This window comes from Myodes glareolus, chromosome 8, assembly GCF_982192425.1.
Source record: "Myodes glareolus chromosome 8, mMyoGla1.1, whole genome shotgun sequence".
Classification (NCBI taxonomy): Eukaryota; Metazoa; Chordata; class Mammalia; order Rodentia; family Cricetidae; genus Myodes; species Myodes glareolus.
This window is the reverse complement of record NC_142033.1, coordinates 109233646-109258853: the sequence shown is the minus strand read 5'-3', so window position 1 is coordinate 109258853 and position 25208 is coordinate 109233646. Positions and strand designations below refer to the sequence as shown.

General features: G+C 54.1%; 3 protein-coding genes across 6 annotated transcripts; all 3 read left to right on the top strand.

The window, feature by feature from the left end:
- Positions 1-1746: 1746 nt before the first annotated feature.
- Tpgs1 (tubulin polyglutamylase complex subunit 1) lies at positions 1747-7626 on the top strand. The gene is made up of 2 exons (XM_048459428.3): positions 1747-2135; positions 6909-7626. The coding sequence occupies exons 1-2, from the start codon at positions 1762-1764 to the stop codon at positions 7444-7446; spliced, it is 912 nt and encodes a 303-aa protein (XP_048315385.1). The 5' UTR covers positions 1747-1761; the 3' UTR covers positions 7447-7626.
- Positions 7627-11716: 4090 nt separating this feature from the next.
- Cdc34 (cell division cycle 34, ubiquitin conjugating enzyme) lies at positions 11717-18357 on the top strand. The gene is made up of 5 exons (XM_085692549.2): positions 11717-12076; positions 14744-14830; positions 14944-15041; positions 15170-15304; positions 17849-18357. The coding sequence occupies exons 1-5, from the start codon at positions 11900-11902 to the stop codon at positions 18057-18059; spliced, it is 708 nt and encodes a 235-aa protein (XP_085548675.1). The 5' UTR covers positions 11717-11899; the 3' UTR covers positions 18060-18357.
- Positions 18358-18440: 83 nt separating this feature from the next.
- Positions 18441-24828, top strand: Gzmm (granzyme M). Of its 4 annotated transcripts, none has more exons than XM_085692547.2 (7): positions 18441-18569; positions 19787-19890; positions 21519-21625; positions 22794-22953; positions 23763-23901; positions 23978-24244; positions 24584-24828. In XM_085692547.2, the coding sequence occupies exons 1-7, from the start codon at positions 18489-18491 to the stop codon at positions 24809-24811; spliced, it is 1086 nt and encodes a 361-aa protein (XP_085548673.2). In that variant the 5' UTR covers positions 18441-18488; the 3' UTR covers positions 24812-24828. The 4 variants fall into 4 exon arrangements, with proteins under 4 accessions (XP_085548673.2, XP_085548674.2, XP_048315396.3 ...); XM_085692548.2 differs by lacking the exon at positions 24584-24828 and adding an exon at positions 24357-24573; XM_048459439.3 differs by lacking the exon at positions 21519-21625.
- Positions 24829-25208: the final 380 nt, after the last annotated feature.

Sequence of the window (25208 nt, the reverse complement as noted above, 5' to 3'; positions counted from 1 at the left end):
CCTGGAGACAGGCCTCCATCCCAGTCCATCATCTTTGGTAGGCCCAAGCAGGACGTGAGAGGATGCAAGGCTAGGAAACGCCCGCACTTCATAAGAGTAACTAAGGAGGTACCCAATGGCCTGAAAAAAGTACTGGGGGTGGGGGTTAGCCTGGGCAAACACCAAGATGGAGTGTGGCTGATGTCACGGGGCAGGTGTGTGGGGCTTCTCAAACAGGTTCATGAAATGAAGACCCAGAGACACTTGAAAATGAACTTGATCCAGGGGTCCCCAGCCTCGGTAGAATGAAGCACTTTCCCTTTGCCCAGGGCATTTTTATTTTTTCCCATATTTACACTTTAATCAGTTGATTTTCATACGCTCAAAACAACCTGAATGAGCTTCCAAAAATACAATGCCCACTGCACATACCTGATTCAGGAGGTACCACAGTTTTTCGGGATGCCCCCTAAGTTTTTGTTTTGTTTTGTTTTTTAATTTTGTTTTATTTTGTTTTTCAAGACAGGGTTTCTCTAAAAGTCCTAGCTGTCCTGGAACTAGCTCTCGCGGACCAGGCTTGCCTCGAACTCACAGAGATCCCCCTGCCTCTGCCTCCCAAGTGGCCCCCGAAGGTTTACATAAGCTTTGTACCCATGGGAAACTCTCAGACAAGATTCACATAGAGCAACAAAGAGTATCTGTAACACAAAGGATGGATTAGGGCTGGGTGCTGACTCCGGAGCTAGGCCAGGAATGGTGCTAGTTGCTAACTCTCTGGCGCCAGGCCAGAAGAATTCTGCAACAATGGGGGGTGAGGGGGGGCAAGGGAATGGAGGTAACAGAAGAGGGACATGCAGGGGTACTAGAAAGCCACAGCAGTTCAGTTACAAGAGCACCCCCCCCCTGGTGGTCAGAAAGGGTAACTAACAGCCTGGGGTAGGAAAGGGAATCCGGTGAAGTTTGTTAAACCTTTCAGAAAGAGTGCGGGCCTGGCAGCAGTGGCGCACGCCTTTAATCCCAGCACTCGAAAGGCAGATGTAGGTGGATCTCTGTGAGTTCGAGGCCAGCCTGGTCTACAAGAGCTAGTTCCAGGACAGCTAGGACTTACACAGGGAAACCCTGTCTCGAAAAACCAAAAGAAAAAAAGAGAGAGAGAAAGAGAGAGACTAAATGGGATCAAAATCCCGGCACAGCCCAAGCCGAGTACAACGTCTGACACTAAACGCAAAACAGGGTCTGGCCGGGCAGCAGTGGCACATGCCTTTAATCCCAGCACACGAGAGGCAGACGCAGGCGGATCTCTACAAGAGCTAGTTCTTCCAGCACAGCTTCCAAAGCTACAGAGAAACCCTATCTCGGAAAGAATAAATAAGTAACAGGGTCTGAATCCCGCTAGCAATTTTAGATTTCCGGTGGACGAACCGCGTGCATGCTTGGTGGGGTTTCTCTGGTACCCAGGGAGACTGGTTGCTAGGAGACCATGCTTATGTAGACTTGCCCACTACCAAGATGGCAAGCAATCACGCTTCAAGCCGGAAACCAAGCCCTTCCTGGGGGGGAACCATATTGAAGTCTGGCAAGCTGGAAGCTAAGAGATGCAGTCACGGAGTATCAGGAAAGACGTAAACGAAGAATACCAGTTAGGGCACAGAGGAAACGGTAGCCTGTGCCTGTCACTGCCGAGACTCAGAGTGGACCCCCGCCCCGCCCCCGCAACCAGTGCTGCCTCTGCCCTTAACAAAAATGGCCGCCCAAGAAGGGTGCTTTGTCGTGGTGTGAATTATGGCAGCGCTTCCGGTCCCACTGCCCTCAGGAAAGATGGCGGCAGTAGAGAAGCGGCGACCGGCAGTAGCACCAGCGGCCAATTTCGCGGACAGCGGCCGGACGTCGGTGTCTCAGGCGGCGGCCGCAGCCGAGAGCGAAGAGGAATTCCTACGGCAGCTCGGCGTGACGGAGATGCTGCGCGCGGCCTTACTGAAGGTGCTGGAGACGCGACCCGAGGAGCCCATCGCCTTCTTGGCGCACTACTTCGAGAACATGGGCCTGCGCTCGCCAGCCAACGGCGGCGCCGGGGAGCCCCCGGGTCAGCTTCTCCTGCAGCAGCAGCGCCTGGGCCGCGCGCTATGGCACCTTCGCCTGGCTCACCACTCGCAGAGGTGCGGACCGATGGCGGGCGGGGTGCCTGAACTACAGCTCCCGACAGGCCCCGCGCGGGCTCAACCCACCGCCGGCGCGGGGCATATCCGGGAGTAGTAGTCTGTCCTGTCCTCTTTTCCCGGACCAGGTCCGTTTAGGGTGGTGTGGCGTCAGGATTACAGTTCCCGGCAGGCTTCGCTTAGATTTCGGCCGCTGTGAGCACGGGGTGTACTGGGACTTGTGGTTCTGGTAGAAACTGTTGGGCGTTGTAATCCATCTATACCTGGCGCGTTCAGATGAGCATGATCTAGGGGTTTTTTACTTTTGAGCCTCGCAGCCCAGGGTTTTGGAGGTCAAGAAGCCCAGCGAAGACCTGGCTCAAAAAGCCATCCCCGCAGTCATAGCATAAATAGCTGCGGTATTTGTCCAGGAAACTGTCAACCTGTGTACTGAGGGCCCACCCCAGAGCACAGGCTGGTCTACAGCCAGACGTGACCCCTGCAGGAAAGCCTGCCTGGAGCTCGGCAGCTGAAAGTGCTTCTGTACCCCAGTGGGAATAGTTCCTAGTGGAGAAGATGAATGAGGGACACTTCCATTGCGTAGTGGATGAGGGAAGTTGATCAGTAGGTCTCATCAACCAGGAGTGGCAGCATGGAACTGGCTTACAAAGGGTGCATGCAGGACTCAGAAGAAGTTGGGCAGCAGTGACCCCCGCTTTCCCGAAGAGGGAAAGTCCAGGGATCATACCTTCCTGCTAGTTTCCTCTCAGAGTCCCAGAGACGCTGGAACAGGTAGGACAGGATAGGAGTGGATCCGAGCAAAGCAGACACCTCTGGCCAGGGGAAAAGGGTTCAATGTCCCCAGATGATGGCCAGGAAGGGAAGGATGGAGCAGGGGGAGGCCGATGTTGTGGGGAGAGGTGGGGAGAGGGCAGGGATGGTTGGATGGATACAGGCACAAAAGCTGGGAGACCAGTGTTTATGCAAGGTTGCTGGTCACTTGGTGAGGAGCCCAAGCAAAAAGGTGAACAGAGTCTCCAGCTGAGATGGCAGTGGGGGGTGTGAGAGGGAAGACTGAAGGCATTGGTGTGGCAGGCTTTCTTCTGGGCCACCAGCCAGCTCCCAAATCATCACACGGAGACTTAATATTAGTTATGAACGCTCCACCTAAGCTTAGGCTCCTTTCTTGCTCACTCTTATAACTTCACCTGTTTCTCGTCTATGTTTTGCCTATGGGGCTTTTTACCTTCCATTCTGTGTATCTTCCTTTCCTGCTTCCTCCATGTCTGGCTGGCTTCTGCCTCCAGGTCCCCCCCCCCCCCCCCCCCCGTCTCTCATTCCTGAATTCCTCCTCCTATTCTCTCTGCCCGTCAGCTCACTCTCTTACCTCAGTTTTTGAGCAATTGGCCTCAGCTTTTTATTAGACCAGTCGGGTGTCTTAGGCAGTCAGAGCAACACTTCTTTACTGCATCATTTAATGCAGCAGAAAGAGATGTAACACATCTTTGCGTAGTTCGATTAATACCCCACAGCAGAAACAAATGTAGAACATCTTCACATAGATAAAATAATGTCCTACAACACTTCAGCAGAAGAGCAGGCACACAGGGCTGCACCCTGAGGTGCCCCAAAGAGGAGGGACCAGGAACAGACGGCTTCCTGGGGCGTCTGTCTGGAAGAGTCCCAGGGGTAAAAAGCATCAACTTAGTCATTTAAAATAGGAGCATTGTGAGCTAAAGTCAGTGTCAGCTGAGGATCTGGGCAGGATTTGTGACCATGTGACCTCCAGCCACTGAGTGCTTCCTTTCCATCCCTTGATGTGGCCTCCTCTTAACCAGCTGAAACCATGAAAGCTGTGGTTTACCACATTCTGAGGTTGTGAACATGAACTTGGGGTCACTGCTCACCCCAGGACCTAGTGTTATACCACTGACTGTCAGCAGCTCAGGACAGCAGGGGACATGGAATGGAGCCAAGCCACAGCTGTGTCCCTGTCTTGGCGTCACACAGCTAGGCCTCGCTTCCACCCCCAGAAGCCCCCATCACTGCTCCCCACTTCAGACCCCCTGACTGATGTCTGCCTGACCCACCACCCATGCAGCCCCTGCCACGTCCCTGGAGCTGAGGGGCTGTGCTTCCGTATGGCTGGGTGTCCCCATCAGGTGCCTTGCCACCAGCCTGTGAGACCACTTAAGGTCACCCTGGAAGATGGCTGAAGCCTTGGTCACCATGGGACGAAACCCCTGCTACCTTCCTGGCTAATAATGGTGGCTGGGGAAGGGACACTGACCTTACTATCCCTAAGCTATTAGGGAGTCATTTTTGTGGCTCTCTTAGGATTCTTTTGATCAGGATTCTTTTGATCAAGTACAACTTAATGATTTAAAATAACTGAGTCACTTGGAAATGAAAGATGACCCAGTGTAAGTGTCCCCTCAGCTACAGCCATTCTCCAAGAGGCTCCCCAGACCCTGCAGGACACTGAAAAGCATCCCTGCCTCCAGTCCTCAAAGAACCAAGATCTCGGAGTGTAGAGAGCTCCAACAGGGGCATACTCATCATCCAGCCCCGCCCCAGGGAAAGCCACTGGCACAAGGAGGGAGGAGCTTCCGCTGCCTGCACACAGTGCTAAGCACTCCGCAGACAGAGCTGCACAGTGGAGCCTCAGCCCGTGCTCTCCCAGTGCCGGAGCTCATCACCTTGTTTCTGCCCCACCACCTACCCGTGACTCAGTGTGGATCCCCTGAGAGGTGGGCATCCTTGTACCAAGTCATAATTACCTGTCCTATGCCTGTAAACAGACATGGGCAAGGTGGGTAGAACCCTCTCCCGTGCCAGCACAAGATCACATCCATCCTCCCAAAACTCTGGAGCTGCAGAATTGGGGTTTGCATTCCTCAGGTAAGCAGAGCTAGGCTCACAGAGGCAGCAGCGTCAGAAACTCAATGACCCTGGGAGGCAGTACTGGACCTGGGCCAGGAACCAAGGAAGGATCCAGGCCCTGTACCCTTGGAGGTCACTGCCAGAGAAGGCAGAATCAGGGCTGTGTGTCAGCCGGTATATCAGTCAGAAAGAGCATCTCTGTGGCTCTTAACACAGATGGCGCTCTGCTGAGTGACCTTTACAAAAGACACACAGTCTATTCTTTGAGCATCTGCAGCTGGCTAAGATTTATGAAACACCTGCTACATGAAGGTGAAGCATCCAAGAAGCCAGAATGGAGCAGACCACCTCACTGTGAAGCTGAGCCACACAAGGACCAGAGTAAGGTCCTGCAGCCAGACTACCAGCCTACTCAGAGCCTCAATGTCCCACTCATGGTCACCACCGTGATCCACAAGGAGGGACCCCACCCTGAGGTCAGGGAAGGAACCACCTGACCCAGCACACCCTCTCTCTGCCCACTAGCTCTTAGTTGAAAATGACCTATCCGTGTCAGAACTGGCTAGCTACTTCATGTTTCAATAAAACTTTATGGGGGCTGGAGAGATGGCTCAGTGGTTAAGAGCATTGCCTGCTCTTCCAAAGGTCCTGAGTTCAATTCCCAGCAACCACATGGTGGCTCACAACCATCTGAAATGAGATCTGATGCCCTCTTCTGGCCTGCAGGCAGACACACAGACAAAAATATTGTATACATAATAAATAAATAAATATTTAAAAAAAAAAAAAAAAAAAAAAAAAAAACTTTATTTACAAGCCATGGTGACTGAGACAGGGAGATGATGGGCACAAGGCTCGTGTTTCAGCTATTGAGACCCTGCTTCAAAATAAACGACTGGCTTGCCACAGCATGGCTGCTTGAAGACAGCACAGTAAGGCTTAGGTGTGTATGTGATGGCAGTGAGGACTGGCTCGCCACCCCCACACAGATACCCCAGCACGTCTGCAGGCTGGTTGAATGGACACTTACTACGTGCATACGTGTGCTGGGATGGGGTCCAGCTGGCATGCATGAGCCACTGGCACCACATAAACTGGACATGGTGCACTTAGGAGGTGGAGGCAGGAGGATCAGGAATTCAACCTCCATCTGGGCTACGTGAGACTGTGTCTCAAACAGAAACCCCAATGGCTTGTCCAGAAAAGGTGCTTGCTAAATTTTGACCTGAATTCTTTCAGTTGCTGGAAGCCATGTGAAGAAGGAAGGGACCCAACTCTACAGAGTGCCTTCTGACCACCCACACATCACAGATACATATGTGTGCTTATGACTAATAATAAGATACATATGTATGCTTATGACTAATAATAATAAGATACATATGTATGCTTATGACTAATAATAATAAGATACATATGTATGCTTATGACTAATAATAATGACTAATGGCTTTACAACAAGGTCTCACTCTGTAGACCAGGCTAACCTCAAACTCACAAAGGTCCTCCTGCCCCTGCCTCCCGAGTGCTGGGTTTAGAAGATGGCTCTGCCACTTATATTTATGGCTGTTTTGCCTGCATGTATGTCTGTGCACCATGTGTATGCCTGGTGCCTCGGAGGCCAGAGAGGGCATCAGACCTCCTGGAATTTGAGTTCCAGATGGTTGTGAGCCGCCATGTGCTGCTGGGAATCAACCCAGATCCTCTCTGCAAGTGCAGGCCTACAGACCGAACCTCTCTGCTGCCCCTTAAATAAATGTTAAGAAAGCAAACACTTGGGGGTTCCTCGATGCCTGCTACTCTGGAGGGAGGTGCAGACAATGAGTGGGATTGCTGGGGTGCGGGGAGGTCTGGAAAGACCCAGGTGGCTGGCCATACTGGGGGTTTCCTGACACCCCATTATCCCTGCAGGACGGCCTTCAACAACAACGTGAATGTGGCCTATGAGTGTCTGAGCGCCAGTGGTCGCAAGAAGAAGCCAGGACTGGACGGGCGCACCTACAGTGAGCTGCTGAAGCGTGTGTGCAGGGACGGCGGGGCACCTGAGGAGGTAGTGGCGCCACTTCTGCGCAAGATCCAGTGCCGGGACCACGAGGCTGTGCCACTGGGCATCTTCCGGGCCGGCATGCTGTCGTGCTTCGTGCTGCTGGAGTTCGTGGCGCGAGCCAGCGCTCTCTTTCAGCTGCTGGAGGACCCAGGCCTGGCAGTGGCCGATAGGCGAGTGGGTCAGGCCGTGCTGGACACGCTCGAGGGCGCGCTGGGCACAGGAGACCTGGCGGCAGCGCCCACACACTACTTAGAGGCAGGTTCCCGCCTGGGTCCCGACAGTCTGGCACGTGCCCTGGACAGGGCAGCAACAGGACGGCGACCCAGCGTGCCCATGGCCCGAGAGGAGTTCCTGGAGAAGGCTGCAGCCCTCTTCATTGCCAAGGTCAAGCCCGTGGGTTGAGCCCAGAATGTGTGCACGCCCTGCCACCTCGCAGGGAAGGCGAGGACTGGGGACCTGCAAGCTGGCCACCCGGCATCCTGCACAGGGCCCTCACCCAGGAAGGGGCCAGCATCTGCAGCTCAGGCCCCTCTGTTTTTGCCTGTCTTCCATACTCACAGAAATAAAATCTGAAAAGACCCAGCCTTGCTGGTCGCCTGTGTGCAGCTCCCCAACCATTGTTAAGCACTGCCACCCCCCAAGGTCCCTCCAGACCATCAAAGATGAAGGGATCATTCGGAGGATCTTGAGAAAATCCTCCCATCTCTGCTGATGTCAGGACTTTTAACAGACTTTCTTAGACTAGCAGCCCCCAAGTCATGACACAGAGACTTATTGTTAATTATGAATGTTCACTTTAGCTTAGGCTTGTTTCTAGTTAGCTTTTTCCTTTAAAAAATTAACTTTTATTAATTTTTTAACTTAAATTAGCCCATTCCTATTCATCTATGCGCCGCCCGAGGCTTGTCTACCTCATCGGCTACTGTCCGCCCTGCTTTCAAGCTTCCTCCGATCTGCCTGGCTCCCCTTTTCTCTCTCTGCCTGTCAGCCACACCTAACCCTCCTCTGCCTAGCTATTGGCCATTCAGCTTTTTATTAGAAAAATCAGGTGCCTTAGGCAAGCAAGGTAAAACATCAACACATCTTTACGCAGCTAAACAATTATTCTGCAACATAAAGATGTGACATAACTTTCCATGGTTAAACAAATATTCTATTCCACAGCAAGGACCCACCCCTAAGGTCCTCACTGGAGGATTCTAGGCGGGTCTCCACCCCTGACCACGCCCCCAGACCGTGACTGGTGCGGTACCAGGAGGTGAGAAAGGAGGAGGGCCATTACTCAGAAAGTTATGGGTTGAGGGCTGGAGAGATGGCTCAGTGGTTAAGAGCATTGCCTGCTCTTCCTGAGTTCAATTCCCAGCAACCACATGGTGACTCACAACCATCTCTAATGAGATCTGGCGCCCTCGTCTGGCCTGCAGGTATACACACAGAAAGAATATTGTATACATAATAAATAAATATTTAAAAAAAAAGAAAGTTATGGGTTTCTGTCCCAGAAATGCTGAGAGATGGAACAGGTCCAGCCTGTCTCCTGTCAATCATGGGATTTAGAAAGCGTCAGTGCGGCTGAGCAAGGTGGTGCCCGCTATCACTCACGCTGATGGGAAGGTGAGGCAGGAGTTCATGAGTTCAAGCCAACCTAGGCAACTTAGTGGGACCTCTCAAAATACAGAGGGTGGGTGAGATGGCTCAACGGGTAAAGGGTAAAGGCACTTGCCACCAAAACTGACCTGAGTTCAGTCAGTGGAAGGACAGCTCTGATCCCTGTGTGTGGCTGACACACACACACACACACACACACACACACACACACACATAAACAAAACTCCAAAAGAGCTGAGGACCTGGCTAAGGAATAGAGCCCCTGCCTAGACTCTCTCAATGAGGTACTGACTGCATAGTCAGGGTGGAGCCCCTGTTCAGAATTCCTTCAGAATTCCTCAGCCACGGAGCAAGTTCAAGGCCAGCCTGGGCTAGTGAGGCAGGGAAACGTGTAGTCTCCAAACACAAAGGAGCTGACATCAGACTGCGTCTGAGTTCAGCAATATGGAACCAAGTCACACTGTGACAAGAAATGATGGTGTGCCTGATCTCTCGTGCATGAAGAAGCCAGAGGCCTGCACCGGCATTCCTCAATGGCTCCTCCTCCTATTCCTGACATAGGGGTTCTCATTTCCACTAGGCTGGCTGGCCAGCAAGTCCCAGGGATCCTCCTGCCTCTGCTGGGGTTACAGACCTGTGCCACCACACCTGGCTCTTAGCAGATGCCAGGGATCCAAACTCAGATTCTCATGCTGAGCCTTCACCTTGGCCCCGTGACTCATTTTTTTTTCCTTTTTTTAACTTCTTGTTTTGTTTCTCTGTGTAGCTCTGGCTGTCCTGGAACTCACTCTGTAGTCTAGTCTGGTCTCAAACTCACAGAGATCTGCCTGCCTCTGACCCCTGGTGCTGGGGATCAAATGTGCACCACCACCGCCCAGCTTTCATCCCATACTTCTTACAGATAAAACCCTGGTTTTGATGGGACATATCCAAGGTAACCATGAACGTAAACTTGGTAGTTGACAAAAGGCCCAACTCAAGTGGCTCAACACAAAAACAAAAGAAAACCAAACCCAGAAGTTCCCATCCACGAAGTCAGGTATGGCTGGACCCAGGAATACTAACAGAAATGGTACCTGATGGTACACACTTGGCAACCCAAAAATTTAAGAGGCTGGGACAAAAGAATCACACATTCTAAAGCTACAGAGTGAGTTAAAAGTCAGTCTCTGCAATATTGAGAAACCCTGTCTCAAAAGTCAACAAATGCCCTGGGTGGTAGCGGCAGCACATGCCTTTAATCCCAGCACTGAGTTTGAAGCCAGCCTGGTCTACAGAGGGAATTCCACTAGGGCTACACGGAGAAACCCAGTCTTCACCAAATAATAAATAAATACAAAAGACCCACAAGCACACTATCCTCAGCTTCTCCCTCCTGGGAGGTCTCAGCTTTCCACAACAGGGAAAGAGTGGTCCTGTTACCTGCCAAGCCCGCTCTCACGCTCTCAGGAGCCACCCCTGCAGCTTGGGGCAGGGACCTGATTGTTCCTTGCTTTGAGGCCTGGACTATCCTGATCAGATAGCTCTGAGACTAGGGACTGGGGGTCATGACAGCCGTGTGTGAACACGCGGTCAGAGGCCAACACCCAGCATTCAGGATGTCTATAAGCCCAGATGCAGGCTCAGTTGGAGGCATGGAGGGAGGGAGGGGAACCCTTCCCAGTGTAGGCTGTGGGAGTGCCAGTCCCAGGCACACTGAGAGGAAAGCCTGGGTTATTTATCATGAGCTGACAACTAGGTGACACTAAGTCTGACATGGACAAGAGGAGCAGAGAACACCAGTAGCCCTCGCAAGAACATAGCCAGTAAGTCTTCTAGCCCACGAACCCAGAGTGCTGAGTAGAAGGACCCAGAGTCCCCAGGGGGAGGACAGCCAAGGCCTGGCTCTGGCACGTGAAGTGTGGTCACATCAACCAGCCCCACCTTTGACACTGTTTCCCTGTCCCCAAACCTGCTATCCCCAACCAGGACAGGATGATGGAGCACCTAAAGGTGCTGATGTAGGTAGGGAGCTGCCCGTCGTCCCAGCCTCAGGGGTTGTCGTAGACGTGGTCCTCCAGAATGCCCACAGGCAAGGTCACTTGACAACCCTGAGCCAGAACCACCGCCCCTAGAGGTAACAAGTACAACACACACACCCTCCAGCAAGGTTTAACTACGTTGCCACCCCCAACTCTCGTGACCAAAGATCCAGGCGTGGAGTGTAGGTGTCGACACTAGACAACCTCAGGGACTTTGCACGTCTTTTCCGCTCCTACAACCTCCCACTGCCTTTCCACAGTTTTCCGGTCTGTTTAAGCAGGACAAGGGTGTGGTCAAAGGTCAGCCTGGCATGAGGGTCCAGCGCCGGGATTCAGATTCCACCTCTTGAAAGCTAGGCCTGCGGGCTCCAAGTCGTCAATTCTATCTGCCCTCCTAAGTGAGCCTTCAGAGACCACAGCTTCACGGGGGGGGGGGGGGGGGGGGGGGGGGGACACGACGACGACGACAAGGTGAATGCTCCGCCCCATTCAAGCCACGCCCTGTTACCCGCCCACAACCACGCCCCCAGGACGTCACAAAAAAAGACCCCCCCCAAAGCTGCAGCTACTGGGCCGCACCGCGCAGCCCTGCCCTGCCCGCCACCCCGCACACAGGCATCCGCGGAGCTCTTCCGCCGGAGGCGACGGCGGCCTCCGGGGCTTCGGAAACGCAAGGCGCCTGCGCGGCAGGGCGGGGAAAGAAGACTACAGTTCCCGGAGTGCCCCGCGGGCGGGCGCGCAGACACATTCCGGACCCGGTGGAGGCGTCGCACAGGCGCATTCTAGACCCGGCAGTGGCGCGCAGGCGCATTTCCGTCTCGGTGGCAGCGGTGCGCAGGCGCATTCGAGGCCCGGGTGTGGCACGCAGGCGCATTCGGGGACCGAAGAAGGCACGCAGTCGCATTCGGGACCCGGAGTCGGTGCGCAGGCGCATTCGGGGCCGGGAGTCGGTGCGCAGGCGCATCCGCGGCCCGGTGGCTGCGGCGCGCAGGCGCATTCGACGCTTTCGGCGCGGGCCGGGCCGGGCCGAAGCAAGCGCCGGGCGGGCAGCGGCGCCAGAGCGAGTGGAGCCTTCGGGGTCCCCGGGTGGCGGCGGCGGCGGTGCAGAGGAGGAAGGCGGCGGCTCTCCCCCTGCCGGCGCGCGACCCGGTCCGTCCCGCGAGCTCGCGCCGGTCCCGCGGCCCGGCCCGGCCCCGGGCCCCTCCGCCGCCGCCGCCGCCACCGCCATGGCCAGGCAGCTGGTGCCCAGCTCGCAAAAAGCGCTGCTGCTGGAGCTGAAGGGGCTGCAGGAGGAGCCGGTGGAGGGCTTCCGGGTGACGCTGGTGGACGAGGGCGACCTGTACAACTGGGAGGTAGCCATCTTCGGTCCCCCCAACACCTACTACGAGGGCGGCTACTTCAAGGTGAGATGGGCCCCAGTTTCCGCTTTGTACCCTCTCCCCTCAGGTTATCTCAGACCCTGAGTGCAAGGCGGCCACTTCTTTTTCGTTGAGCACGTGCTGACCTAGCCCCCGGGTCTGATCTCCCTGGATTGTCCTCCAGCAGAGGCCACAGAGGGCCAGGGGCAACTAATGACTGGCCTGACCCCAGGCAGTCCCCCACCGCAAGACACAGGGGCCTCCTGAGCCTGTTGCTGGCCAGCTTATTCCCAGACTGTCCTGCACTCAACTAAGCGTGTCCCTGGAGAAAGATCTCCCCAGATCGTCCCGACCCCTCCCAGCATGCTCTAGTGAAGGGGCTCCCCAGGGACAGCTGCTGACTTTTTTGTCCCCAGGCAGTCCCCTCACAGGACACAGGAGATTTCGGAACCCTCTGCCGGCAAGCATGTTTTCCTCTAGGCTGCCCTCATCCCAGGACATAAAGAACAAGGGGCAGCCAGATGGTTGTGACGCACGCCTTTAATCCCAACACTCAGAGACAGAGGAAGACGAATCTTTGAGTTCGAGGCCAGCCTGGTCTAGGAGAGCTAGTTCCGGGATAGGCTCCAAAGCTACAGAGAAACTCTGTCTCGGGGGGTGGGGGGGAAGAGCCGGGGGCAGCTGCTGCCTGGCATCCCCAGGCTGTCCCCCACCCTGGAACACAAACTCTCAGAGACAGCTGCTTGCTGGCATATCCTCAGGCTGTTCCCCGCTCCAGGACACAGGACCAGGGGTAGCTGCTGGCCGGTGTGTCCCCAGGGAAGGGATGTACAGCCTGGACAGCCACCTGCTCCAGTTCCAGCAGAGGCCTGACAGGGCTTTGGCAGCCATGCCTACTTGGACAACAACCATCTTTAGCCATAGCCAGGTTTCCTGTGATACATTCCAAGAGGACAGTGGAGGCAGGAGCCGACCTACCCACCTTGTCCTGGTAGCTTCCTGAGGCCTAGTTCTGCCTTGCAAGCAGTGCCATCCGCCCTCTGGTGGCTTAAGGCTCAATGCACCCGATGTTTTTGTGGCTGGGAGCAGGGAGCCTGGGCAGACCGGATGTTGCCAAGTGTAGGAACCCACATCAGTGCGGTTGGACCATCCTGCTTGCTGTGGACTGAAACTCCTAGCAGACTCGATCTTGTTCAGGGGCCAAGAGGAGCACGGTGAGGACTAGGTGGATGCACAGATCCTAGGCAGCCCGGGTCCCAGGTGTAGGTCCTGTGTCTTCGTTTGTGGCTGTTGTCCTCACCCTTCCTGGGCAGTGATTGGGACTGTAGTAGTCTACTCCATCAGGGTTCTCGGGTGCCGCATATGGAGAATGCGAGATATGTGGGTACCCTTGTCTCCCACCCTGGACTGTGGTCTGGGCTGTCCAGATGCTATTAATACCTCCTGGAGTGGAGGCGGTGACTGCCAGGAGGACAAGCATGGGCACTTGAGCTGCTCCCCGCCTGTAAAGGATGGTGGGTAGGGCCTCTAGGCCCGCATCATTCTAAGGACAGCTTGGGAAGAGGCTCTGCAGGATGTCAGTCAGATCTGCCAGCATAGGTGCCTCCTGTGTGGTGTGGGTGGTTGAGACATAGAGCCCCTCTGAGGAGAACTGTTAGGAGCTTGCTCTGGATGACCAGCCTGTCTCGTTTTGAATGGGGCTGTCCAGGAATGGGTGGGAACCTTTCTGATGCTGAGCCTCCGTTTGCTCAGTAATTTTTTTGTTTTTGTTTTGTTTTTTTTTTGTGTGTGTGTGTGTTTGGTTTTTCGAGACAGGGTTTCTCTGTAGCTTTGGAGCCTGTCCTGGAACTAGCTCTTGTAACCAGGCTGGCCTCAAACTCACAGAGATCCGCCTTTCTCTGCCTCCTGAGTGCTGGGATTAAAGGCATGTGCCACCACTACCCGGCCAGTTTGCTCTTTTTTTTTTTTTCCTTCCCTGGTCACGTCTTTATTCGGAGCATTTGATTGAGGAAAATTGGGGGAAGGGAAGATAGAGCAGGGACAAGAGAAAGCTTAGAGAGAGGAAGTAGAGCCCAGAGGCAGCTGCTTTTAAACGGTGGCAGTTTGCTCATTTTTAAAAAATATCTGGAGTCATAGAAGTGACAGGTTCTGTTCCCCTCTCAGCTGTCCTGAGGAGCCCAGGGCTGGAAACGCCACACTGGGTTTGTGTCTGTCTGGTCCAGTTGGAAGGAGCCGTGGGGCAGAGCCTCCAGCTTGAAATAACTGGCTAGCTCTGGGGCCACAGACCACTGCTCTTTAAGTGTTCGTTCTTCTTGCCCAGGAGACCTCCAGAGACTGCCCTAGGGGAGCCCCAAAACTAGGGCAAATGTCAGGCCTTTCTCCTCTACCAGACTGTAAAGTCTGCAGGGCAGTGGGAAGGGGTGAACCTGAGCCATAAACAGCTGCTCTGGCCAGGCGGGGGGCTCCCCTGAGCCTGGGCTGTGCTGGTGGGAGACCTGCTGACGTGTCCCCTGGCTGGCCCACAGTGGGTAACTGTCACTCTGTATTTCCTCACCTGGATGCCAGGTCACAGAGGTGGGGGCCTGGACGGCACAGAGACAAGGCCACCTGTCACAGACACTGTTCTTTATCCTCTGGGCACAGCGCCTAATGCCAGTGCTCAGTGGACTGCCATTGCACCATTGACCCACCCCCACTTTCTGACACCTGCAGGCTCGTCTCAAGTTCCCCATCGATTACCCATATTCCCCACCAGCCTTCCGCTTCCTCACCAAGATGTGGCACCCAAACATTTATGAGGTAAGTAAGTCACTACCAGCACTACAGAAGCCTGCCTCGGGTACAGCCCACCACACACACAATGCCACCTTTGCACTCGCCCCACAGCTCACCTAATCCTGTTACTTTTGCAGACAGGGGACGTGTGCATCTCCATCCTCCATCCCCCAGTTGACGACCCTCAGAGTGGGGAGCTGCCCTCAGAGCGGTGGAACCCCACACAGAATGTCAGGTGAGAACTGCATGTGTCCTTGCACCTTGGGCACCCCGAGACACCTTGCACCCTGTCCCTCCTTCGTTACTCCACCAGTTGGGTTCCCAGGGTCTCCGGGGAGCTGAGCTTGTCCCGTGGCCCCCCAGGACCATCCTTCTGAGTGTGATCTCCCTGCTGAATGAGCCCAACACCTTCTCGCCCGCCAATGTGGATGCCTCGGTGATGTACAGAAAGTGGAAGGAGAGCAAGGGAAAGGACCGGGAGTACACGGACATCATCCGGTGAGTGCCAGTACCAGCCAGGACAGCTGCTGGGTCTCCTTACAGAGGTGCTGTTTGCTGTAAGAGTCATCTGTGCTTCACGTGTGTAGTGGAGTGTGCCCCACTAGGTCAGCTCTTCTCTGTCCCCCTGCTATCCAGCCGCTCCTCGGGGCAGCAGCTGTTGTATGTTTCCAGTCTTACATCCCCAGCTGGGGGGTCTGTGTGCCCCTGTCCAGATCCCTGATCCTCGCTCTGACTTGTCACTCAGCTTACTTACCTTCATGGGTGACTAGAGCACTCTAGGCCACATCCTCAATTGTTGGTGTGAGCCTTTCTGCAAAGGGGGAAGGTCACTGAGCCCACTATGAGCCGCGTTCATATCCGTCATCAGCTTTTAGCTTGTTCCTGGCTTATTTGGGGGTCAGGTGGTCTCCCTTGCACCCCTAAAGCTGGCTATGGAATTGAACTTGCAGGATTCTAGGCCAATGTCAAACTCTGCAGCTTCTCAGCCCTGCTGAGTGTCCACACAAGTACCCACATTCCCGGTCACTTGACTTCTCTGTTTTCTGAGACAGGCCTTCTTAGAACCCCATGTTCTCCTCCTCAAGTTCCCTCCTGATGCCAGGATGACAAAACACCTCACAGGCAGCAGTCTCCTGCCTTAGCACTCACCCAGGAGGACGGGTGCTTGTCCTAGGCCCATCAGCAGATGTGCTGAGCAAGCCCTGCATGTCGTCCTGGAGCCATGGCCAGGGCGAGCACCGCCCAGCGGGACCCTGTGCCTTGTCCTGCAGCAGGCTGGCCTGGCTTCTCAGAATTGACATGGACTATAGCTTGGTGGTCAGTGCTGGTCCAGCAAGACCCTGGATCGGGGTCTCTAACAGATCCATCAGACAGAACGTACCTCTGCTTCTCCTCTGTGTGGTCAGCTCCTGTGTGGAGGTATTAGTTACATGGGCAGGTCTGAGTGCTCAGGTCAGGACGGTCTGGAAGTCCCCGCAGCCCTGTCCCCTTTGTCTTCTGCTCCGGCTGCCTGCAGCCCAAACCCAGCTGGCAAGAAGGCAAGCTGCCCTGTGGGGTTTCTTTTCTTAGTTTTTTGAGGCAAAGTTTTCCTATGTAGCCCTGGCTGTCCTGGAACTAACCATGTAGAACCAGGCTGGCCTTGAACTCAGATCCACCTGACTCTGCCATGGTGAGTGATGGGATTAAAGCCGCAGGCCACCACCATGCAACTTAGTTATAGCCTGTTGTTGTGGGCTGTTCTGTCATTTGTAGCTGTTTTAAGCGTGAGGTCACCTTGAGCACACTAAGCCCTTCCCATCGCCCACTTCCGGTCAGCCTGACAGCTGGGACTTGGTATGTTGGCCATAATGGTGTCTGTTGGGCTGCAGCGGACTCTGTCCTACACGGAGCGTCCCTGGGTACAGGCGCCAATGGAGGCTTTGGATCTGGTCTGTTCACTGCAGGTCTCCTGCCTCCTGGCAGCCTTTGGCCCAGTTCTCCTGGCCGCTTCCTTGCTGTGTCCCTGTCCCAGAGCAGAAGCCCTGGGCTATTTTTACCAGCCTGACTCCAGGAGCCACTTGCTGTGACCACGAGGAGGCTGTGCTGCTCCTGGGTTCCAGCCTGAGAGCCAGTGTCCAGCCACAGGACGGGCCATGGAGAGCCTTGAGACAGGTCTAGGCTGTTAGGATGTGCTATCGTGGTTGTCCTCCAACAGTGTCTTCTCAGTCCTCTGTGGGGAGCTACGACCAGCCAGCGTCTGCCCCACTCTTCGCCTTCCCGTTAGGACCTGCACTTCTTCAAGATGTATTTGTTATGTACATAGTGTTCTGTGTGCTGAAGAGGGCGCCAGATCTTCTCATTACAGGTGGTTGTGAGCTACCATGTGGTTGCTGGGAATTGGAAGTACAGCCAGTGAGTGCTCTTAACCTCTGAGCCATCTCTCCACCCCCCCATCCCCCTCCCCAGGCTTGATTTCTTTAATCACTGCTCCTGTGCAGGGACACTCTGGCAAGTGTGCTACTTCAGAGTACTCCAGAGTATGCTGGAGTCCCTGTCTCTCTCTCTCTCTCTCTCTCTCTCACACACACACACACACACACACACACACACACACACACACTCACTCACACACTCACACATGCTCAACCGCAGGCCTCCAGGACCGCCCTTCATCAGTGCCTCAGCTTGGGCTGCAGTTGGGAGAGTTTGTTTGGTGTCAGTGTGGTGGGTGTGTGGGTGCACACACAGAAGTCAGGGGACAGTGTCTGGTGTTCTGCTTTGTCACCTTCCCTACAGGTCCTGTGTGCTCCCCCACAGCACTAGAATTAAAGGCCTGGAGGCTGCCATGCAGCTGGTGTGGTGCTGGGGACTGAACTTGGGTGCTGTGCTTGCACAGTAGGTGCCCTTACTGCATTGTCTCTGGCTCTGTTTGTCCTGCTAGCCCAGGCTGGCCCTAGACTCAACCTGTGTCCCGAACCTGGCTGTGGTTACTTCCTGTCTAGGGGCAGGTGTGAGCCACCTGTTGTGTCCTGGGCCGTGGCCTCACCTCCCCTGTCTCCCCAGGAAGCAGGTCTTGGGGACCAAGGTAGACGCAGAGCGTGATGGCGTGAAGGTGCCTACCACACTGGCTGAGTACTGCGTGAAGACCAAGGCGCCGGCGCCCGACGAGGGCTCGGACCTCTTCTATGATGACTACTACGAGGATGGGGATGTGGAGGAGGCCGACAGCTGCTTTGGGGACGAGGAGGACGACTCTGGCGCCGAGGAGTCCTGACCACGTCCCTGAAATAAACTTACAAATTTTACCTCAGCAGGACCCGTGTGGGCCTCAGGCGGCAGACTACCTCACCGAGGTTCCATATGGGCTCCCGTCCCGTGACCCTTAGGTCCTCTTACCCCGTGGTGCCTGGCAGATACCCCACTCAACTCACAGATGGTGACAAGCCTGGGAGGCTGGGAACCACCTCGTGGGGAGGCAGAGACTCCGTCCCAGCCCAAGCAGGGCCAGCCCCACAGTCACCTCCTCTCTGCTTTGGTGTGTGTGAAACCCAAATAAAATGGCTTTCTGAGAAGCTGGGAGAAACAGCCAGGATGCCAGGGCAGTGGGCCGGGCAGGAAGAAGCACTTTTACTGATCTGTTCGTCGGGCTCAGGGGTCTGCGTGGGCTCCAGGCCCGGAAGCAGCTCCCTGCTGCCTGCAGGTCATGCCCTCTACAGCTGGCCCTGCGGCTGTACCATCGGCCTGCATCCACTTCCAGCCTTCAGTCAGGAGGCCTAGGCCTGAGGTTTGTTTCTCTGGAAAGCCCTGGGTCCAGAGGCATGTGGAGGGCCCATTTTCCCAGCAGTCTGTGGCTGGGGGACTGAGCTGCAGCCTGGTGACTCCCCAAGAAAAGGGTAGGGGGAGTCTTACTCTAACGTATCCCAGTGCCGAGGTGACGGGCCTGCCCTTCATCTCCAATGCGCTGGGGCTGGAACCCAGGACTTGAGATTTCTGATGGCTTGTGGGTGCCGTGTAAATAAAGGAGAAGAAGGCCGGGCGGTCGGGGGGCAGAGGCAGGCGGATCAGGTCAGCCAGAGTGCTCACACAGAGGAACCCTGCTGGGGAAAAAAAAAAAAGAAAAGCAACATTCAGTGCCCCTTCCCCATAGTCGGCCTCTTATGTCCAGAGTTCCAGTCTCTGGAGCAGTAGTCTATTGAACTGTACTTAAAGGGGCCCTGCCAGTCATAGCTGGTCACAGGAGGACAAGGTCGTTTGTAACAGAAGGAGACTGGGGAGTTGGAGGCTATTCACTTCTAGTTAAGATGGTAAGAAAGTGGGAACTGGGGAGATGGCTCAGAAGTTCTGATTGGATTTCTCACAACCACGTGGTGGCTCACACCCATCTGTAATGAGATCTGCTGCCCGTTCTGGGCTGTAGGCATAAATAACAGGCAGGACACCGACCATAATAATAAATCTTTTTGTTTTAATATTTATTATATATACAATATTATGTATGTATGTATGCCTTCAGGCCAGAAGAGGGCACCAGACCTAATTACAGATGGTTAAATCTTTAGGAGAAAAAAAATGATAAGTAAGGTGAAAGGTGGTGGGGATGTGCACACATTTAGTCAGCACTCTGGGACAAAGGTGGACTAATCTTGGTGAGTTCAAGCCCAGCATGGTATACAAAGTAAGTTCCAAGACAACCAGAGCTACATAGTGAGACTTTCCTCAAAAAAAAAAAACACCCTTAGGCCATCAAGAGTTCCAGTCCAGACCCACGTGATGGGAGAACTTGGCCCTGCAAGTTGCCTCTATCGGAGTTAGGTGTCAGAATGGTGCTAAAGGAAGCAAAAGACTTGTAAAAACCATAGGGAACTGAGCACCGGGGATTTGGTGGTGGCTACAGTTGCTGTCCCCAGAGACACTTTCTAAAGTCACCCAGAGCAGGGTGTGAGGGAGGAGCTGTCACTTGTACTAGGTGGGTGTAACGTGGAAGGCCACCTGTCCTCACAGGAAGAAAGTGGGGAGACACAGACACCCCGGACCACACATCTGCACCAGCATGGAGGTCCACCAGTCCCTGCTGCTCTTGCTAGCTCTGGAAACACTGTGGGCAGGTGAGCATGAAGAGGAAGCCGGTCTTCAGGGGCCTGGGGATGGGAGAGGTGGGGTTGCCTACTGAGAAATCCCTGAGGAACGGCCTCTACAAAAAGCACTCGCTGAATGAGGCAGGAGGATTGTCATAGGTTTAGGATATAGCTTAAGTTAGTGGGTCATGTGCCTGGCACACGCAAAGACTGGGTTCCATCCTGAGATGGCACATGCCTGTCTTCCCATCACTGGAGGTGGAGACCAGAGGATTCAAAGGAGCTATAGCAGCATCACATGATCACAGGCCTTTCATCTCTGAACTCAGGTCAGCCAGGGCTACATAGTGAGCATCTTCAGGGGAGAACGCTAGGTGATGCCTTCCGCCTACAATCCCAGCTCTAGAGCAGGAGCTGGGACTCAAGCTGAATCATTGAGTTACAAGCTCAGTGAAAGACCTAGCCACAAACATTTAAGGTATAGCATGTGGAAGACACCAAACTTGATCTGACCTCCATACACATGTGCACGTTCTCACATGTACACGCGCACACACACTTTTTTTTTGAGACAAGGTCTTAATATTCTAGTCCTGGCTGACCTGTTTGCCTCTGCCTCCTGGGATTAGAGGTGTGGGTGTGTGCCACCACCCTCCCAATTTTTTACACTCAATTGTTTTGAACCTTCTAGAACCTTCTCCAAAGCAAAAAGAGGAGGAGGAGGAAGTTGACTCTTTGCAAGTATAACAACTCTTCCTTAAGTTGCAGATTAGCCACTGGTCTCTCTGTGTGGTTACAACACAGTAATTTTGTTTGGAGAGTTGATGGAGATACAGTGTAGCTCAGGCTACACCACTGAACCTGCCTCAGTCGAGGGACATGATTTTAAAGTATGTGGTGGGGCTGGGCCTGGGCCTCAGAGGGCAGAGCCCTCACCCAGCACGTTCCACCAGGCATCGTGACACACGCCTGTCCTCGCAGCACTGGGGAGGTGGAAGCAGGAGGACTGGGAGGTCAGGGCATTCTCAGTTATAGTCCCAGGCCAGCCTGGGCTACACGAGATGTCTCAGAATTGTTTGTTTGTTGTTTCAAGGGGAAGAAAAAGGAAAGCACATGTGGGTAGGAGACTTCCTTGGGTGGTAGAAAGCTACTCAGTTATGGATGGCTGCTGACTGCACAGCTCTGCAGATACAGGTCAGCCTTCAAGTGTGCACGCTGGCCCTATGAAGTCACAAAGGTTTCTCTTTCATTTACTCGGTTTGGGTTTCTTTTTATCTTCTTCCTTTTTTTTTTTTTTTTTTTTTTTAAGCTTCCAGAATTGAGCTGGGGGGAGGTGGTGCACACCCAGGTGGATCTCTGTAAATTCTAGTCCAGCCTGGTCTATGAGTGAGTTCCAGGGCTACACAGGGAAAATCCTGTCTCAAAATAAAGTTTCAGGAATCATACATAACAGAGAACTCGGCTCTCTTCTGTGTGTCAAAGCCCCGATGGGAACCAGCCCCGAGGAAGTAGTGGTGGTGCCGCGAAGATGTGGACTGGCCATGTGCCTCAGGGTGCTGCAGGATCCTTAGGACATGATGGGAAATCAAGGAGATTTTGAGTTGGTTCACATTAAATTTTTATCAATATTTATTTTAAATTTTGTTTTGTTTTCACAGAGTTTCTCTGTGTAGCCCTGGCTGTCCTGAAACTAACTCCATAGACCAAGTTGGCCTTGAACTCATAGAGATCACCTGCTTCTGCTTCCCGAGTGCTGGGATTAAAGGTGTGCACCACCACTGCCTACTATTTTACAATTTTTTTCCTTTTTCTTTTTTTTTTTTATTTTGGTTTTTTGAGACAGGGTTTCTCTGTGGCTTTGGAGCTTTGGAGACTCTCCTGGAACTAGCTCTTATAGACCAGGCTGGCCTCGAACTCACAGAAATCCGCCTGTCTCTGCCCTGTTTTACTTTTTTAACCTTGCTCCTGTTCCCACCTTTCCAGACCTGGGATGACAGGTGTGCAGCACTAGACCTTGTCTCTATGGTATGGGGGACTAGAACTCAGCCAGGGCTCTGTGTGCAGTGGGCAAGCTCTCCATGCTGAGCCCAGCCAGGCGTCCTCAATCAACACATCCGTGAAGTTTATAGAGAAATAATCCACATACTGCTCAGCTCCCTGAAGTTCAGAAGCCACACAAGACTGTAGGTACCAGTTGGGTGGTGGTGGCACATGCCTTTAATTCCAGCACTCGAGAGGCAGAGACAGACATCTCTGAGTTTGAGGCCAGCCTCATCTAGAGAGTTCCAGAGCAACCAGGACTTCACAACACAGTGAAACCCTGTCTCAAAAAAAGAAAACAAAAAAAGCAAACAAATAAACAAAAAGAGTGTAGGTACCTCTTCAACCCTAAGAACACTCACCCCACACCCTGGCACCCACAAATCCACTTCCTGTTATGAAGTTTCACACCGTGTGGCCTTTTGTGTCAGATTTTCCCCAGCACCATGTCCTGAAGGTTCTTCCATTGTTATGGTAAATATCAGAACCCCACTCCTGTCCACTGGGAACAGAGGGGTCAGCCCCTCATCCATACTTCCCCCCCAACCCCCCGTGGCTACCAGTAACCTTTTCTCTCATTTTATGTTCTCTTTTGTAATTACCTTTTTGAAATATGGGGTGATGGTGAGTGCAGTGCTCTCAGAGCACAGAAGGGGGTGTCACATCCTCTGGAGCTGTGAGTCACCCGGAGTGGGTCCTGGAAACCAAGCTCAGGTTCTGTCTCCAGCCTGGACTGACAGCCAAGCAGTGTCTGAGCCTTGGGGCCTAGTCGCATCTGGGACAGGGGTCAACGGGGACTTCAGACAACAGATCTGCCAGATACAGGGCTTCCAGGCTCAGTGGAGGGTAGAAGTGCAGCTTCCCTAACCTGCCCTCTCTGTCTCACTTCTTAGCAGGCAACACATTTGAGACCCACATCATTGGGGGTCGAGAGGTGGCTCCACACTCTCGCCCATACATGGCCTCTCTACAGAAAGACGGGTCCCATGTGTGCGGAGGAGTCCTTGTGCATCCAAAGTGGGTGCTGACGGCTGCCCACTGCCTGTCGGAACCGTGAGTGTCCCACCCCCTTCCCCAAACCTCCAAAGACTCCCTATCTTAAGGCACTGAAGGACTCAGGCCAACCCTCTCAGGGCTACATAGGCTGTTGGTTCTGGTCAAGTGGAAAGGGTGCCTCCTTCCTGTGACCCCTGACAATCTGTGAAAGCCTGCCAAGGAGACGGAGTTTGTGTAGCAGGAACTGCCATCGAGACATCACTAAATACATCCATCCTGGTGGGACATTGTTAATGGTAGAGTGCCAGCCTAATGCCAAATCTCATCCTCAACACTAAAGAAAAAAATCCTGAGCCCTGAGCAAAAGGAAGGGGCCCTTAAGTGTGCTTTAATCCCAGCCTTCGAGGGGGCAGAGGCAGCTGGATCTCTTAAGTGATCTACATAGTTCCAGAAAAGCCAGTACCATACATTAAGATCTTATCTTAAAAAAACAAACAAACAAAAAAAAAAAACGAAATTAGCCATGTATTCCAGAAGTCTAGGCTTCAGGTATGGCTTGATCCAGGTATTCCCTTGAGGGTCTCTCACCTGGCTGCAAGTGAGGACCCCTGATTCCTGTGGAAAGAGGTTATTTCTCTGTCATTTGGATAGATGCAGGAAGTCTTCAGAGTCTCCCAATCTGGCGCTGGGCAGGAGCCGGAGCAGGAAGCCTGGGGTAGGGGGTGGGGGTAGGATGTCGGCGAAGATGGAAGATGATCTTCCAGGAGTGGGCTGGGGAGGATGCTGTGAGTGTGGGTGCATGGGGAAGGAGGAACGGCAGTTCTCAGGCTGTGGATGGTGTGTGCAAGTGGGGTTCTGCATTGCAGGGTACAGCAGCTGAAGCTGGTGCTAGGCCTGCACCACCTCCATGACTTGCGAGATCCCGGCCTCGCCTTCCACATCAAGGCAGCCATCAAGCACCCTGGCTACAGCCGCAACTATGAAAACGACCTGGTTCTGTTAAAGGTGCAGGATGGAGGGCCTGAGGGCCTGTCACGGCCCGACTTCCCTCAGCCACTCACTGGCCCTCTTGTCCCCACAGCTGGATGGACGGTTGCGGCCCAGCAGGAATGTCCAGCCGCTGGCTCTGCCAAGAAAGAACCAAGCCAGGCCGGCAGAAGGTGCTCGGTGCAGCATGGCTGGCTGGGGAAGGATCCACCAAGGTGGGCCCCTAGCCCGCGCCCTGCAGGAGTTGGATCTGCGTGTCCTGGACACCCGCATGTGTAACAACAGCCGCTTCTGGAACGGTGCCCTCGAGGACGGCATGCTATGCTTGAAGGCAGCAGCCAGGAGCCAGGCGCCCTGCAAGGTGAAGGGGACCCGAAGGCTTGGTCTGGGCGGCAACTCAAGCTGGCTTCTGACACCTTTGGCGGAGCCGAGGCGGGGGCGAGGGGGGTTGTAACACTCATCTCATTTCTCAGATGCAGAAACCGAGGCTCCAGGAGAGTAAACATGTTCTCTAGGTTAGAAGTCAGGAAGCTAGAGAGTTGTGGTTTGAAATCCAGCCCACAGACTTGTCACCTGGGCCCAGAGCAAAGGCCCTGGGGTAGAAAGAAGAGAGAAAGGCAAGGATGCACCGTGGCTTGTAAGCGGCCCCTGGCCCACTCTGCGGGCACAAGAACTCATCCATACCAATCACCTTCAACAGGGTGACTCTGGAGGACCTCTGGTGTGTGGCAAAGGCCAGGTGGATGGGATCCTGTCTTTCAGCTCCAAAACCTGCACAGACATCTTCAAGCCCCCTGTGGCTACCGCTGTAGCCCCCTACATCCCCTGGATCAGGAAAGTCATCCGTCGTTGGCCACCCCATGACCTGGACACGCTCGCTGACCAGGGTGGGGAGGGACTAGGTGTACCACTGAGGACCAATAAATGATGTATTTGTTCAATCCAGCCCTGTCTGCCTCTGACTTCTGTAAGCCTCCGTTTTCCCTAGAAGACCAAGGTGGCCCTTTCCAGTGGCTAACACTGGCCTGCTGGGTGCCAAGGCAAGAGCAATGGTAACAGCTTTGCCAGCAGGGGGCGCCGGCTGCCCTCTGCAGCTCTATCACATGAGCTGGAGAGATGGGAAGACACAAGCAGTGGGTGTCAGCACATCCAGCATCAGTTCCAGAACATTCCCCATCCGGATTGTGGCAGGTATAGATAGGATCCTCCCTCAACTCCCTGGTTTCCTTGGGCTCTGAGTTAAATGACAGGAAGCCGATCAGCCAGAGAGAAATCATCACCATGGGTGTGTGAGATACGTTCACAGCAAGGGTGCCTGGGAAACC

What these genes read in the sequence shown, in the direction of transcription:
- Tpgs1 (XM_048459428.3), top strand. Translation starts at nt 1,762, where the DNA reads ATGGCAGCGCTTCCGGTCCCACTGCCCTCAGGAAAGATGGCGGCAGTA. An exon ending in CTGGCTCACCACTCGCAGAG is followed by an intron (nt 2,136 to 6,908) that starts GTGCGGACCGAT and finishes TTATCCCTGCAG; the next exon opens with GACGGCCTTCAACAACAACG.
- Cdc34 (XM_085692549.2), top strand. Translation starts at nt 11,900, where the DNA reads ATGGCCAGGCAGCTGGTGCCCAGCTCGCAAAAAGCGCTGCTGCTGGAG. An exon ending in ACGAGGGCGGCTACTTCAAG is followed by an intron (nt 12,077 to 14,743) that starts GTGAGATGGGCC and finishes TGACACCTGCAG; the next exon opens with GCTCGTCTCAAGTTCCCCAT. An exon ending in AACCCCACACAGAATGTCAG is followed by an intron (nt 15,042 to 15,169) that starts GTGAGAACTGCA and finishes GTGGCCCCCCAG; the next exon opens with GACCATCCTTCTGAGTGTGA.
- Gzmm (XM_085692547.2), top strand. Translation starts at nt 18,489, where the DNA reads ATGCCCTCTACAGCTGGCCCTGCGGCTGTACCATCGGCCTGCATCCAC. An exon ending in TCTGGAAACACTGTGGGCAG is followed by an intron (nt 19,891 to 21,518) that starts GTGAGCATGAAG and finishes TTGTTTTCACAG; the next exon opens with AGTTTCTCTGTGTAGCCCTG. An exon ending in CCCGAGTGCTGGGATTAAAG is followed by an intron (nt 21,626 to 22,793) that starts GTGTGCACCACC and finishes CTCACTTCTTAG; the next exon opens with CAGGCAACACATTTGAGACC.